The 13322-nt window shown below is 36.0% G+C and overlaps 1 protein-coding gene across 1 annotated transcript in view; it reads left to right on the forward strand.

The window, feature by feature from the left end:
• LOC144715574 (Bax inhibitor-1 family protein) overlaps nucleotides 1-1929 on the forward strand; it is a 4183-nt gene extending 2254 nt beyond the window's left edge. The window contains exon 4 of the mRNA XM_078590509.1: nucleotides 1531-1929. Within this exon, the coding sequence (XP_078446635.1) occupies nucleotides 1531-1743 (213 nt within the window). The 3' untranslated portion in view covers nucleotides 1744-1929. The remainder of the gene's footprint in view (nucleotides 1-1530) is intronic.
• The last annotated feature ends 11393 nt before the right edge of the window (nucleotides 1930-13322 follow it).

Raw genomic sequence — 13322 nt, forward strand, 5'->3', positions numbered from 1 at the left:
AAGAATGAATGCCGGCTGAACATTTTTATTTTTATATTGAAGAAAGCCAGCTGAAAATATATGATATGATAGAGAATAAGAGAAGAGTGAGGGGGAAGAAATGAAATACAGATATCTTTGAAGTCACAATAGTATTTGAAGGCAGAGAATAAGATTTAACATTATGTTCTGAAATTTGGTATCTTCATACATTTTAAATTCTGCCGCTTCATGATATGCAGATGACTTGTGGAAACATATTAAGAAACATGATTTTGATTGCCTATTTGTTTTGACTTTTCTGTGGCCAATGCATTCATTCAAAAGAAATCCAAAGGGATGCATTCTGCTCCATATTTTCTACTTTGTGAGAAACACCTGTGAACCCGAATCCTAGGGTTAGGAGGAAGAACCTCCAGAAGAAGGACCTGAAGAAGAGAAAGAAACAAGAAGATTTTTTTTCATTTGATAGAGCGGCACCCTAGGGTTAAACACCCTGGGCTATTACATGAAAGATGGGGTCCAGGCCATCGTGGACCCAATAGCCTAGATCCGTTTACTTAGTCCGATAAGGACATAACCGAAGAGATTGGCCCAGCCCAATAACCAGTGTCCAATATACAATATATCATCTGAAGTGACTAAGGAGCCCTGGCTGACACTTTGCCCTTTTTAAAAAAACATAGAAGGTTGTTTGCCCTTTTTGTCCACTGCATCGACAGCGGCTCCAGACGCTGTTAGAAAGGCAAAACCTCGGCTTATATCGTATTAGGGTTTAATATTATTGGTGAGAAGACCTTTCTTCTTTAAATTTTTACCCTGAAGTCCAGATCACCCTAGCAGGTAGAGGGTCAATAACAATGTATAACTGAGGGTATTTGCCCGACGGAATATTAGCTTCGATTTTGCTCGTATTCCCACTTGCTCCCAAAGCTCCTATCCTATGGCGACCTATAGACTTTGGATTTGTTTCTGCTCATTGAGATTTCTTGTCTGTCTGGAGTAATCTCTTCCACAATCAACATTCTATATTACATTTTGGTATCAGAGCCAGTGGCAGGTTCAAATCACAGAAGCAGCACACTACACGCTTGGGCCATAAATAGGCCAGTGGCAAGTGTTGTTGGGAGGGTTTAAAAACAATATCCTCCTTAAAGATGAAAAGTAACGCTCTTACTATCGGCTATAGCTTTTAGCGCAGTTGGTATGCATTTGAATCCAACAGATATAAATACCATTCATAAGATTTGGGCCCATTTTGGGTAAGAAAGACATAGGAGGGAATAATGTTGAACATGTAGGGGCGGTTCACCAGCCTCCCAATACTGGATTACATGGGGAAATACAAATACAGGAAAGGGTAATTCACGTAGACGTCTCCGTCTAACACTTTCCATTCTCCTGATCTAGGTAACTGCTACATTTGTGTTGGCGTTTAGGTTTCACATTACACATTTATATGTCATTTTTTATTTTATTTTTTTTGTCATTCTGTGTTATTCTTCTATTTAGAGTTGGAATAACAGTTATCTGTTTCCATTACTTGTGCAGATCTTCTTTCCATTTGGATCAACAGGGACAGCAATTTTCGGCGCCATCGGGGCTCTCATCTTCTCTGCATATATTATCTACGATACCGACAATTTAATCAAGAGGTTCACCTATGATCAGTACATTTGGGCCTCCGTCACACTCTACTTGGATATCATCAACCTCTTCCTTTTTATTATGGATTTGCTCCGAGGCATGCAGTCTGATGGGTAATTGAGATTGACTTCAGCTCCTCACTCTATCACATTTCCCATTCCAAACTTGGAATTTCATCTTTTGATATCTACTGGAGTTAAGAACCAGCATAGTTGGTGATATTGCATGTGCTGTTATTCTGTGCTGGTTGATGTGAATTCTTGTGATGTTTGAAGGTACCTCGGTTTGAGTTCATTTTGATAATTCTTTTGGGTATAATTTCTCTAATTTATTTTCACATTATGTACCCAACTTTCATATGTTTACTAAAAATGTGTCAACTAAAGTATCCCCTTTCCCTCATTTAGGCAAGACAATTAAGAAATCTATATTAAAAATAAGATAGTTTGGGTAAGGACTCCTATTATTGGAAAACATAAAAATGAGTATCTAACTCACCCAGGTAATACTTGGGAGGTTGGGAAACTCTTTTAGATGATCATCTATGACAAGAAACAACTATTATTTCAAAAAAAAAATATCCCAATGTAAGAACCCCATATTTGGTTGCATCGATACATAGCTTATCTGTCCGTCGCATCTCTGAAATGGAGTTAATTCAAAGAATATATCAATGTCTTATTGGGAGTTGTCACTCAATTATAGTGGGAAAATGGAGAAAAATTGTAGTGTCTAAAAATTATCTTATTTAAGTTTCATTATTGTTTATATGTGTGTTCATGTGTAATCATAGAATAAAAACTCAAGTTACATAGAATCCTTTCCCATCTCCACTCAAAAACTCGCAGTTAAAGGTTGTGACTAAAGTCTATTCAGAAACATCACTTTGGAGTGCCAACATGAATTGATGTTCCATGGTTATCATCTTTATGTGATGAACTGTTTTATGCATATGGAGACTATTGGGAGAAGTGGATGTATCCTACAACTGTTATAAATTTGTTATACTATGTCAGTATTATCCCTTCGTAATATATCATTTGGTACCTTTAAAGGGCTGATTGTTGTATAGACATGGAAAGTAGTAAAATAGACCAGTTCTATGAATTTTTATGATTGCTTTTAGTACAATAAAATACTAAAAATACTTTTTTAAAATACTTTTAGTACAATAAAATGCTTTTTTAAAAAAATAGTTAAAAAAAATATCCAGTAAAATGTTGAAGAATACCTCATTTCACCCAGCAAATCATTATTTATAAAAAAAACCATTTGACATATCTTAATTTGTGTACCACGATGACGTATATTCATGATAAAGCTAAGTGGCACACTTATCTTTTTTATTTTCACATATTATTTGAAGCTGATGGTTCACTAAAACAAATATTTGGTTGACTACTGATGAGCAGAATTCTAATGTGACATCTTTTATCTGTACACTTAGTTTTATCTGTTTATTTAGATTCCATAGCCTCTTTAAAAAATATGATATATTTTAACACATAAATGAAAGCCTATGAGATCAAAAATTACTCACGCTTTCAACAAAAATTATTCTATCTATCATGGTATCTATAAAAACATTTTGCAAACATGCATTATCCATAAATATTAGAGTCAAACATATCAGTAATTAGTATATACACTTCATTAATTCATAATTTTTATTTAGGAAATAATTAATATCTTGCAGCTCATTTGGAAACTATAGATGATAATATATAAATATGGAGAAAAATAAACAATTTAATCTAAAAATGCCAAATTGTCCTTATGACACCTCAGCCCCAATATAACAAACACATGAGATATTCATTGTGTCAAATATACTTCTTTCTATGTTTTGGCAATTAATTAAGCTTGTATAAAGTTGAAATTCCACCGTGAAATGTTTTTTGAGGTTTTCATTGGTAACGACTTGATACTAGTGTGAGTTTTAAAAGGGATATCATTGTAGTGTGTTTATTTGAATGTCGTTGTAACTTTAATTTGCCTTGATCAAATAAAGTGTATAATTATTTAAACTCACTCAGGTATCTCTAGTGGTGAGTGAGGTCGTCTCCACATGGAGTGGCCTTTGGAGATGGATCTTATGGTTCAGGAGTAGGAAGAATAAGGTAATAATATGTGGAACAAGGGCAATTAGTTATATAATAAAATAGAATAAGGGATGAAGCAATGACAAAGAAGATAATGAAGAGTGGTAGGATAAGTAGTGGAAATTTTAATTTTAGATTTTAATAAGATATAAGAGTAATAAAGTAGACAGGTTATATGTAAGATAGAATAGCTAGATTCATTTCTAAGTCAGGGGGTGGAAATCGGTGCCCCTGACTTTGCTTATCTAAAGCATGACAGATCTGGTTAAATTCTGGACTCGATCGTCCTATCTTCTTAGGGATCCATATCTTGTCTTGTCAACCAAGCCCAATGTGGAGATGAAACAAAATGAAGAAATGTTAATCCTACATTCAAGAAATAAAAAAATTTGACCATTATATAAATCCTACACTATCTTTTTTTCAACATTTTTTTTATTTTGACCGATCAAGCTTCCCGTAAATTCTTAGATGATCAGCAAGGATACCACATCACTACCATAAGTGGGTATCCAAACTTTTGGAGTATAACTTTGAAATAAAATACAAAACATACAGAAGTAATACTGTAGCAGACACTTTATCGCGTTCAATGGGAAGTATGTCTATTCACAATATCACCATGACTCATTGGTCGAACAGAAAACATCTAGAATTGGAAATCTCCCAAGACCCATTACTAGCGGAAATTAATGACTGAGTTATGATCAATGATGGTAGCTACCCAGGGTACTCACTCCACCAAAAACTCTTGTTTTACAAGGCCAAGCTGGTAATCCCTAGTACATCCATTTTGATTGATAGGGTGTTACATGAATTGCATGATGCAAAGGTGGGGGGACATGGGGGATTCTTGAAAACTTATAAGCATATATCTCAACAGTTTTATTGGAGATGTATGACGAAGAAAATTAAGGCTTATGTCTCCTCTTGACATATTTTTCAAGCAAATAAATCGTCCACCTTGAGTCCTGCGAGGCTGTTAAACTTTTACTTATCCTAGATAATATTTGGGAAGACATATCCCTTGACTTCATTCAAGGATTACCTACTTCCCAAGGATACAACGCTATGTTAGTAGTGGTGGATAGGTTGAGTAAATATGTTCACCTCATTCCCATCAAACATCCATTTTCAGTCTATGACATAGCTATGGTGTTTATCAATGAGATTGTTTGTTTACATGGGGTACCCAGATCTATTGTATCAGACAGGGGCAGTGTGTTCACCAGTGGATTCTGCAAGCTGTTGCACACAATCCAATGAACTACATTACGTCTCAGTTCTTCTTACCACCCAAAGACTGATGGGTAGACTGAAGCTACTAACATGAGTCTTGAATTCTACTTAAGATGTTTTTCTTCAGAACAACCCAAACAATGGGTGAAATGGTTGCCTTGGTCAGAATACAGTTACTATGCATCCTTCCATTCAGCTATCAGGATGACACCTTTTAAGGCTGTGTATGGCAGGGATCCTCCACATCTTTTGAAATACAGTAGCCCAGCTACCCCCATGGATTCTCTGGATAAACTGTTTCAAGAAAGAGATCACACCTTAATAGTGCTCAAATTACACTTGGCTAAGGCACAACAAAATATGAAATCACAATCTAACAAACATAGATGAGAGGTGGTATTTTGGGAAGGTCATTTGGTGTATTTGAAAATATGAAATCACAATACGACCATACCATATGAAGTCTCTAGCAAAGAAGCCTTCTGAAAAATTGGCCCCACGATACTTTGGACCCTATAAAATTCTTAAGAAGTTGGGCCCAGTTGCTTATAAACTGGACCTACCAAAAACCTGTAGACTGCAACCAGTTTTTCATGTTTCTAAACTTAAGAAAGCTATTCGAAATCATTCAGCTACAATTGATATTCCTTCTAAATTGTACGAATTATGTGTCGCTCCTCCATCTATCAAGACCACCACATTGGATCGTTCAATAGAACCCCATAGTTTGAGTGCTCCGGTTGCAGCCTGTATTTGGGCATGCCTCAAATTAACTCTGGCCAAGAATAAAGCCCCTTAGGTTATGGGCTCATCATTAGTCTGCATGAGATCCTCTTCTTCCCCTGGTTCGGGAGCCCCAATAAGTTCATCTCCTTCTCTAACCAGAATAAGATTTAAGTTTTCTGGCAGCAGTGTCTTGGATTAAACTTATCATTCTGATAGTAACGTAGCCCCTTGTCCTTTATCTGTTGGCATTCTGAATCTGTCATCCTCAGATTTCTCCTTCGTCCAGCCCGATCATTCTGAGTTTTCCTATGATTGGTCTGAATGTTCATTATTGGTGAAGCAGCGTTGTTGTTTTTCGGCTTGTATTGATTATAAAAATTCATGTGGCATCTTGGGGTGGGTACTGTAATCGGCCTTTGCGCCATGGATGAGCCGTGAGTTAACTCTGCATAAGGTGGAACATATTGCCAGGCTCTATAAAGAATTCCCAAATCCACTTCAGCTCTGAGTGATAGATCCATAATTTCTCGTAATCCATAAGGTCTATAGCGTAACACCTCAGTCCTGATTTCTGGTAGTAAACCTTTGAGGTAGGCACTCTCCTTAATCTCCGGAGCCACCATCGGCAATTGAATTATAACCGCTTAAAATTCAGTTCGGTATTCACTTACATAACTCTTTTGTTGGACTTTAAAAAGCTGACGGTGCAGAACATGAATTGCTAACGCATGCCTGCCTTCAAAATGATTCTTGAAATCGTTCCAAGTTAGCATACCAAAGTTTTCCTCTGTATGAATGAACCAAGTCAAAGCTGAGTCATCCATATGTAGTGCCACCAAATGTAGTTTGCCGTGGTCTGCCATGGGGTGTAAGTGGAAGAATATTTCAACACTCTTTAACCAGGCTTCGGGTTGGTAACCAGTGAAGACTGGGAGGTCTCCATGTTTGAATCGGCAGTCAAATCCTGTTCTCCTCTCTAGTGGCTGATGCAGAATTTCATTATAGGAACTGGTATTTCCAATGACGGGAGCTTTGTTCTTCTACTGCGTGTTCATGGAGGCCATATCTTGCATGATATGTTCCATTACATTGGTGGCACGAGTTTGATTTGCCTCAACCATGGAGGCTAACGCTTCCAGTTTCTCTTCAAGATCTACCATGAGTTCCAGGTAATCTTCCACTCTGATACCAAAATTGTTAGAACACTAGTAAATCTAACAATATAGAAGTATGAGTTGCACAAACAATCTCAAGATATGGTGACGAATCCGATAAATCCAGTGGAAGTCAACAATATAAGAATCAAGTCTTGAGAAGGTGTGAGAGAAAATTAAAGAATAACACAGGGGAAAGATAGAGTAGTATCCTTGCTGTGGAGGGAAGTTGCAGGACGGATAGGGCGACGACCAATGCTTCGGGGAGGATCTCCAACGAGCAGCTTCGGGAACTAAAATTCCATTTTGTAGACCTTCCTCCCCTTCCTTATTTATAGCTGATTCCTAAATCCCTTTGCACAAAAATTTTCCCGCCATGTTTCAAACTCTCACACGTGTGGAGTTATAAACTTTTGTCTTCTTCGTTTGATAGGTTCTTAGTAGATGCTTATCGAAGGCACACAAAAAATAAAATTTCCATCCTTTCAGATACAAGATGATTTCACTTGGAAAATATAATATTTCATACTATTCGAATTGGTTCCATACCTGCAGGTTCGAACACAAGAGATTTTGTAGTACTTGTTAATGCGGCCCTATCACTTGGAAAATATAATTGATTTCTTCTGTGTAATTACACAGAAGAAATCAATTATAGAAATTAATGTGATTATATGAGCTCTTCATAGTCCATGAATTCTACATCTTTATGTGTTTATTAAGCTTATATAAACTAGTATAATAACCCAAAAATATATCATTTAAAATAATGTAATAATTGATAAATATAGTTTAATACCCTTGCCTATTCCGCGCATTTTAGGAAATTTTAATTGTTTCTAACAAAATCATCATGTTAGACTTTTATATAATAGGAAGTTTTGAAGGATCTTACATCATTGAATTATTTTTTTGGGATCCATAGAATCAGTTTCAACAATTGTATCCCTCAATTAGATGGTATGTAACATAGATATGTTGGCTGATTTCTTCCATATGATCACACTATTGCATCTCATGAATGGATAATAACTGTCTTACATCAGTGTATGAGTTTTCATGGAGAGATGATAATGGAGGTTTATTTTAGGTTTTCATAAAGAATCAAATGACAGATTCTGAATGGCGTAATTCAACATGGCCAACAATTTCCAATTGATGTACAATCAGATTGTCTGGAATCTGATAACCTAAATACACTTTCAGCTTAACAAGGATCCTCCTGAAAACCTGTGATGGAATATCATTGGATAATTCTCCAATGTATCTATAGGATACAAGATGACACGAGATTTAAAACATACATATACATGAATTAATCCAATTATTTTTAAATATAATTAAAATAGTTAGGTCACATAGATGATTTACAATATTTATAGATGATGTACAATATTTATAGATTAAGATAATAGACATCTGGAGAATCTGATATATATTGAAATAAAACTAGTACTATATCATTGTTCTGGTCGACTTTCGGTCAATTAACTAATTGGGGAATATACCTAAGCTTCAAACCTTGAGTTACATACTTAAAAAAGAAACTTTACTGTATGTTTTGTATAGTGATACAATAAAATGTAACAATTTTTACATATGAATTGATTATTGAAGAAATTACATGAATTAAAAAAATAATGGGGTTGGGATGGGTTGGGGGAATACAATTCTGGTACTTAAGTTTGAAGATGAAAACTCTGGTTTTACTTCATGGTAATTAATCCTGGAGTGTATGCAAGATAAAAATATTTTGTGGGGGAATCATTCACTTCCCTATCCAAATGAAGCTAAAAAGTTTGTATTTAAGCATAGGTTTTTTAATTTAGATTGGGAAGTGATATAAAACTCGTGGCTAGGATTAAATAAAAAAATAATGGAAGAAATCCTGGGATAATAATGAATACCTTCAATTTAACCTCATTACCTTTGTAGCGACTCAACCAAATCTTAGCTAGCATGTGAAGCATAGGTGCATTTTAGAGAGGGAATGCAACTTTTTTATGTTATTATGCACATAAATATGCGACAGATTTGAAGAGTAACCTTTTCTAGGTCAATCTATTGCTTGTGATTATAGTGTTCCAACAAAAAAAAGTTCAATTGAGTAAGGAAAATTATTAAAGAAAAAACTCATTGTCAGGTCCCATTTTCAAATAGATAAGTCCAATGATAATAATAATTTAGTTTTCCAAAAAATACTCATATGTGAGTTCCTCCAAAATCCATCCACGTCCTTACCAACATTTTTTATCAGATTATGACTAATCAGAGGGCTTTAGGAGCCTACTGATCGTACTTACTTTTTCTCCTCCTTAATATTGACATATTATTAAATTCAGTTTATAAATTATAGCTCAGATTGAGACTTCATGTGGGATATGTAGGAGAAATATTTACTTTGGAATATGAAGAGCTTAAATACTAGAAGATCAATAAATGATTCTAGGTAAATTTAAAAAAAGATCTATAATGTTTATGTGAGGAATCAGAATAAATATATATGGTTCATGTTATCTGTGCTTGAAGATGCTAGTAAAGTTATTCTATTTAGGGACTCCAAGTGAGACCCCAATGCCTAACATAAATTTAAAAGTTATCTCATTGTGCTTTCTTATTCCTTATCTGGACCCTCAATCTGGATTCATTATGTGCCTCAAAAACACGACAACTATACTTATACATCTCATGTCAGATTAATTTTCAAAATTATGAAAAGATAAATGACATAAAATCCTCAAGTTCTGCAGGAAAAAATCTGTAGCACCCTTTTCGAGACTTCTAGCATTACAGGGTTGAATTCAAAAATGGTTGATCTGGTGGAAGATTGAATATGAATTATAAGTTTTAATGACTTAAAATTTTTCTGCCTGATAACTCAGCAGAAATCCTAAAGCTAAGATCCAATGAGCTCCACCCCACGAACAAACATTTCCATCTCAATTCCAATTAATCACCAGTATTAAAAAATGATTTACATAAAGGCTACATGTTGCCCAATAAATAAAAAACCAAGTTTTTATTTTAAAGAGTCAAGACTACTGAGGAGAGTCCAAAGATTGTCTTCTAATGATGGGTAAGAGGCCACCATTCAACAATATAATTACCTCTTGAAAATTTTCAAGCAGCATGATAACAATCACATTTTTCAAGACTGTTGGGTGATAAACTCAAAACTGGGGTAAATTTATGTCATTGTGAAATTGATTTTATTCAATAATATTCATAAACATATACTCGTAAAATAATTTAGTTAGCTAGTGCCGAGTAAAGGTCATCTCCATATGGAACAGATGGTAGGGAAGGAACGCTCCTGGTTGGGTGAAGTCACGAAGACAAGAAGAGTTATGTATATCATATACAATAGTGAATGGGTGATGATAGTGATTACACTAGAGGTATGAGGAATTTAAGAAGATAGACAAGTAGCGTGGTAGTACTAGTAGTGGATCGTTAACTAAGATGAGAGGTTTGAGGTAGATGTGAATGGTGGTGTGAGATGAGACGAGAATGAATGATAAGAGGTGGCTAATTAGGGTTTTATAAGTTAGGGTTTACAATAGATGAGGATACAGACACGAGACGGGATTGTGATGGTGACGGTGGTAGTGACGTGGACAGTAATGGATGTGGCAATGGAGGTAGTGAAAATAAGGTAGAAGGATGGTGAAAATGTAGAGATAGTGATATTTTTTTTCTAAAAGGGAAGGAGAGAGATAGGTGACGAGTTCATCATGGTGTAGGGGACACATTAAATGAATGATAGATGAGGATGGATAGGGAAGATGATGAATGAGGATAGAGGTGGATAAGTGATAGTGATGGATAAAGATGATGGATGATGAAGACGAATGCATTACCCGAGTGTGATGGAGAAGACTCAATGTAAGGCAAGAGGTTAACCTTAGATCCCTATATTTCACCGGGATCAAGGCAACTTCTTGATGCAGATCAACCTCCCCACTTATCTTATGAACCTCTCCGAGCACTAGAGACACCAAGAAACCCTTGACAGGCCTTCAAAACTTCATTTTCTTTCAATCTATCTCTACATGAGGAAGTGAGATTGTAGATATTGTTACAAAGATCGGGGGCTTAATTTATAAGGGGCAATGTGTGGCGTGACACGTCAGCCCGCCACAATAGTTGACCAGTCCAAGAAGAGAGAGAGAGAAATGAAATATTTTTTAATCTTCTTTGCGTCAGTCCACAAAACACATTTATTGCAAAAAAATGTACCTGTTTCTTTATAGGGCCACATCCCTCTACTCCGTAAAAAGGTAAAAAAGTAATTTCGTTATCACTAAATGCTAATTGTGATGCCATGATGGTTTAGTTAAATGATTAGCTATCGTCAATCATTATCTTCTTGGTTGGTAGCCATTCGAAGGATCAAACGGCGACATGTGGCGTCGTGAAAATAAAGGTTTTAAAATATAATATAAAATTCATAGTTTATCTAATAAAGGCCAAAAATGTAAATAAATGTGTATTTCAACTAAGAAAAATCATAGGTTTACGAATTTAATGTCAAAAAATTCCAGAAAAATTATATTCTAAATCAAAAATTATATAATTTAAGAATTGGATGTCATAAAATTCTATAAAAATACTAAAAATGCATAAAATTCAGAATATCATTCTAAAAATAAATTTAATCATTTTAAGCTTGATAGCATGCATATACACTTAATTTAATGCAAATAATCATATAAATATGGTCAGTTTAAGATATTAAAACTGCATGTTATCGATGGGCAGAACCCAACAATGGTTCCTAAGATATGTTATTCACTATCCTTTGCAAAATATGATGGCTTGAAAATTTCTTGTTGATAAATGAAAACCAATCCAAAATAAACGCTCAATGAGCTCTAGTGAAAAGACAAATGTATACATATCATACCTAATTAATCACCAACTTTGCTAACAAAACAATCACAAAACTTTTAGATAGTGTTCACCTTTTGAGATCTGTCCTGATATCTGATGTTCGACAATCGTATATCTGGGGAAATGAAAATGGTATAAGATGATGTTATCAGATATCAGATGGATATCCAGGAAAATGAAGACATAGAAGAGGGTGGTATCAGATATTGGATCCAAATCCAGAAAAATGAAGATGGCATAAGTTGACGGTGCCGGATATCAGATGAGCATCAGATATTTGGCTGATAACAGATATTGGGACAGAAATAGAAGGCAAAACACTATTTCCTTTGAGCTAAACGTGTAGGGAACAAAGTTTTAGTTTATTAGTATGCTGGCCTTGAGCTTGTATTCCAAATCAGGCACCTTTCACCAACATAGCAGAAGTTGTTTGAGTATATCATAAGTAGCCGTTTGAGTAAATAACTTTGTACACTATATTGCTGAGAGAATTTACATAGTTGGACATGCATGGCTACAGCTACGCGCTAGTGGGGTTTGATACTGGCCCTTGGCCTTACATCAGAAATGGAAGTAAGGCAGCACAAGCCTTCTGGTTTTCGGCAAAGGATGAGTTTCAAAGCTCCCTTTTGGATTTGATGCCCTAGCCGTAACGTCCGGAGGGTGTGGTGCCAAGCACATGGTCTCCTTACTTGTGCTTCATGCTAGACCATCATTGACTTTATGTAAGTTGTCAGCTAGGACCAGGACAGCCATTGCCTCCAAAAAATTGTGTGTCAGCCATGTACCGCGTTGCCGCATGGTTATTGTCAGTTGTGCGGCACCCACCATTACTTGTGTGAACCGGGCACAATTGAATGCAATGTGCAATACAATGCCGATTGCTCCTGCCACCAAGAGCATGCTTAGCATTGCTGCTCTTGTGAACTGGTAGTGGGACATCCCATCTGTACAGGATAATGCCAGAAGTGCACCCCAGTACTATCTCACAGCCTTGTAGAACGTCATATATTTGATCATCCGTGGCCGACCGGCGCTCCAGGGTTCCCGTGCCCGCTGCACCGTTGATGTAGGTGTTGGGCACCAGGCCGCTACAATAGAAACCCATACAGACTGAGTACCCTCACAACTAGGGTTGGACATTTAGGACCAAGGACCGGTTTGACCGGACCGAATTGGAACCGTAGGTCCTCCATTAGAGGGTGGACCGTTTTGTCAAACAGGTTTAGGTCCAAGGGACAACTCGGACTGGAACCTGAATTAAAATATTAAATATTTATTTAATATTTTTATAAAATTCCAAAAATATCAAATCCAACTTACCAGAGAGGTTTCTACTGAGCTTAGCGTAGCCGCCATATGTTTGACCACACGTGGGCATTCTCTTGAAGTAGAGTATATTTAACATAACCATGAACATAAATTTGGTATACTTTGACTTTTACATGGACTAGTCAACTTGACCAGCCCGAGGCCAGTCTAGACTGAACTGGGACTGAATAAGAACAGAGCAGAACCGGAACTGGACTGACGATAAGGTAATATTTAGATCTTTGCTAAAAACCCTACTCACAACTACCTT

Source organism: Wolffia australiana, chromosome 19 (genome assembly GCF_029677425.1).
Source record: "Wolffia australiana isolate 7733 chromosome 19, ASM2967742v1".
NCBI classification, from domain to species: domain Eukaryota; kingdom Viridiplantae; phylum Streptophyta; class Magnoliopsida; order Alismatales; family Araceae; genus Wolffia; species Wolffia australiana.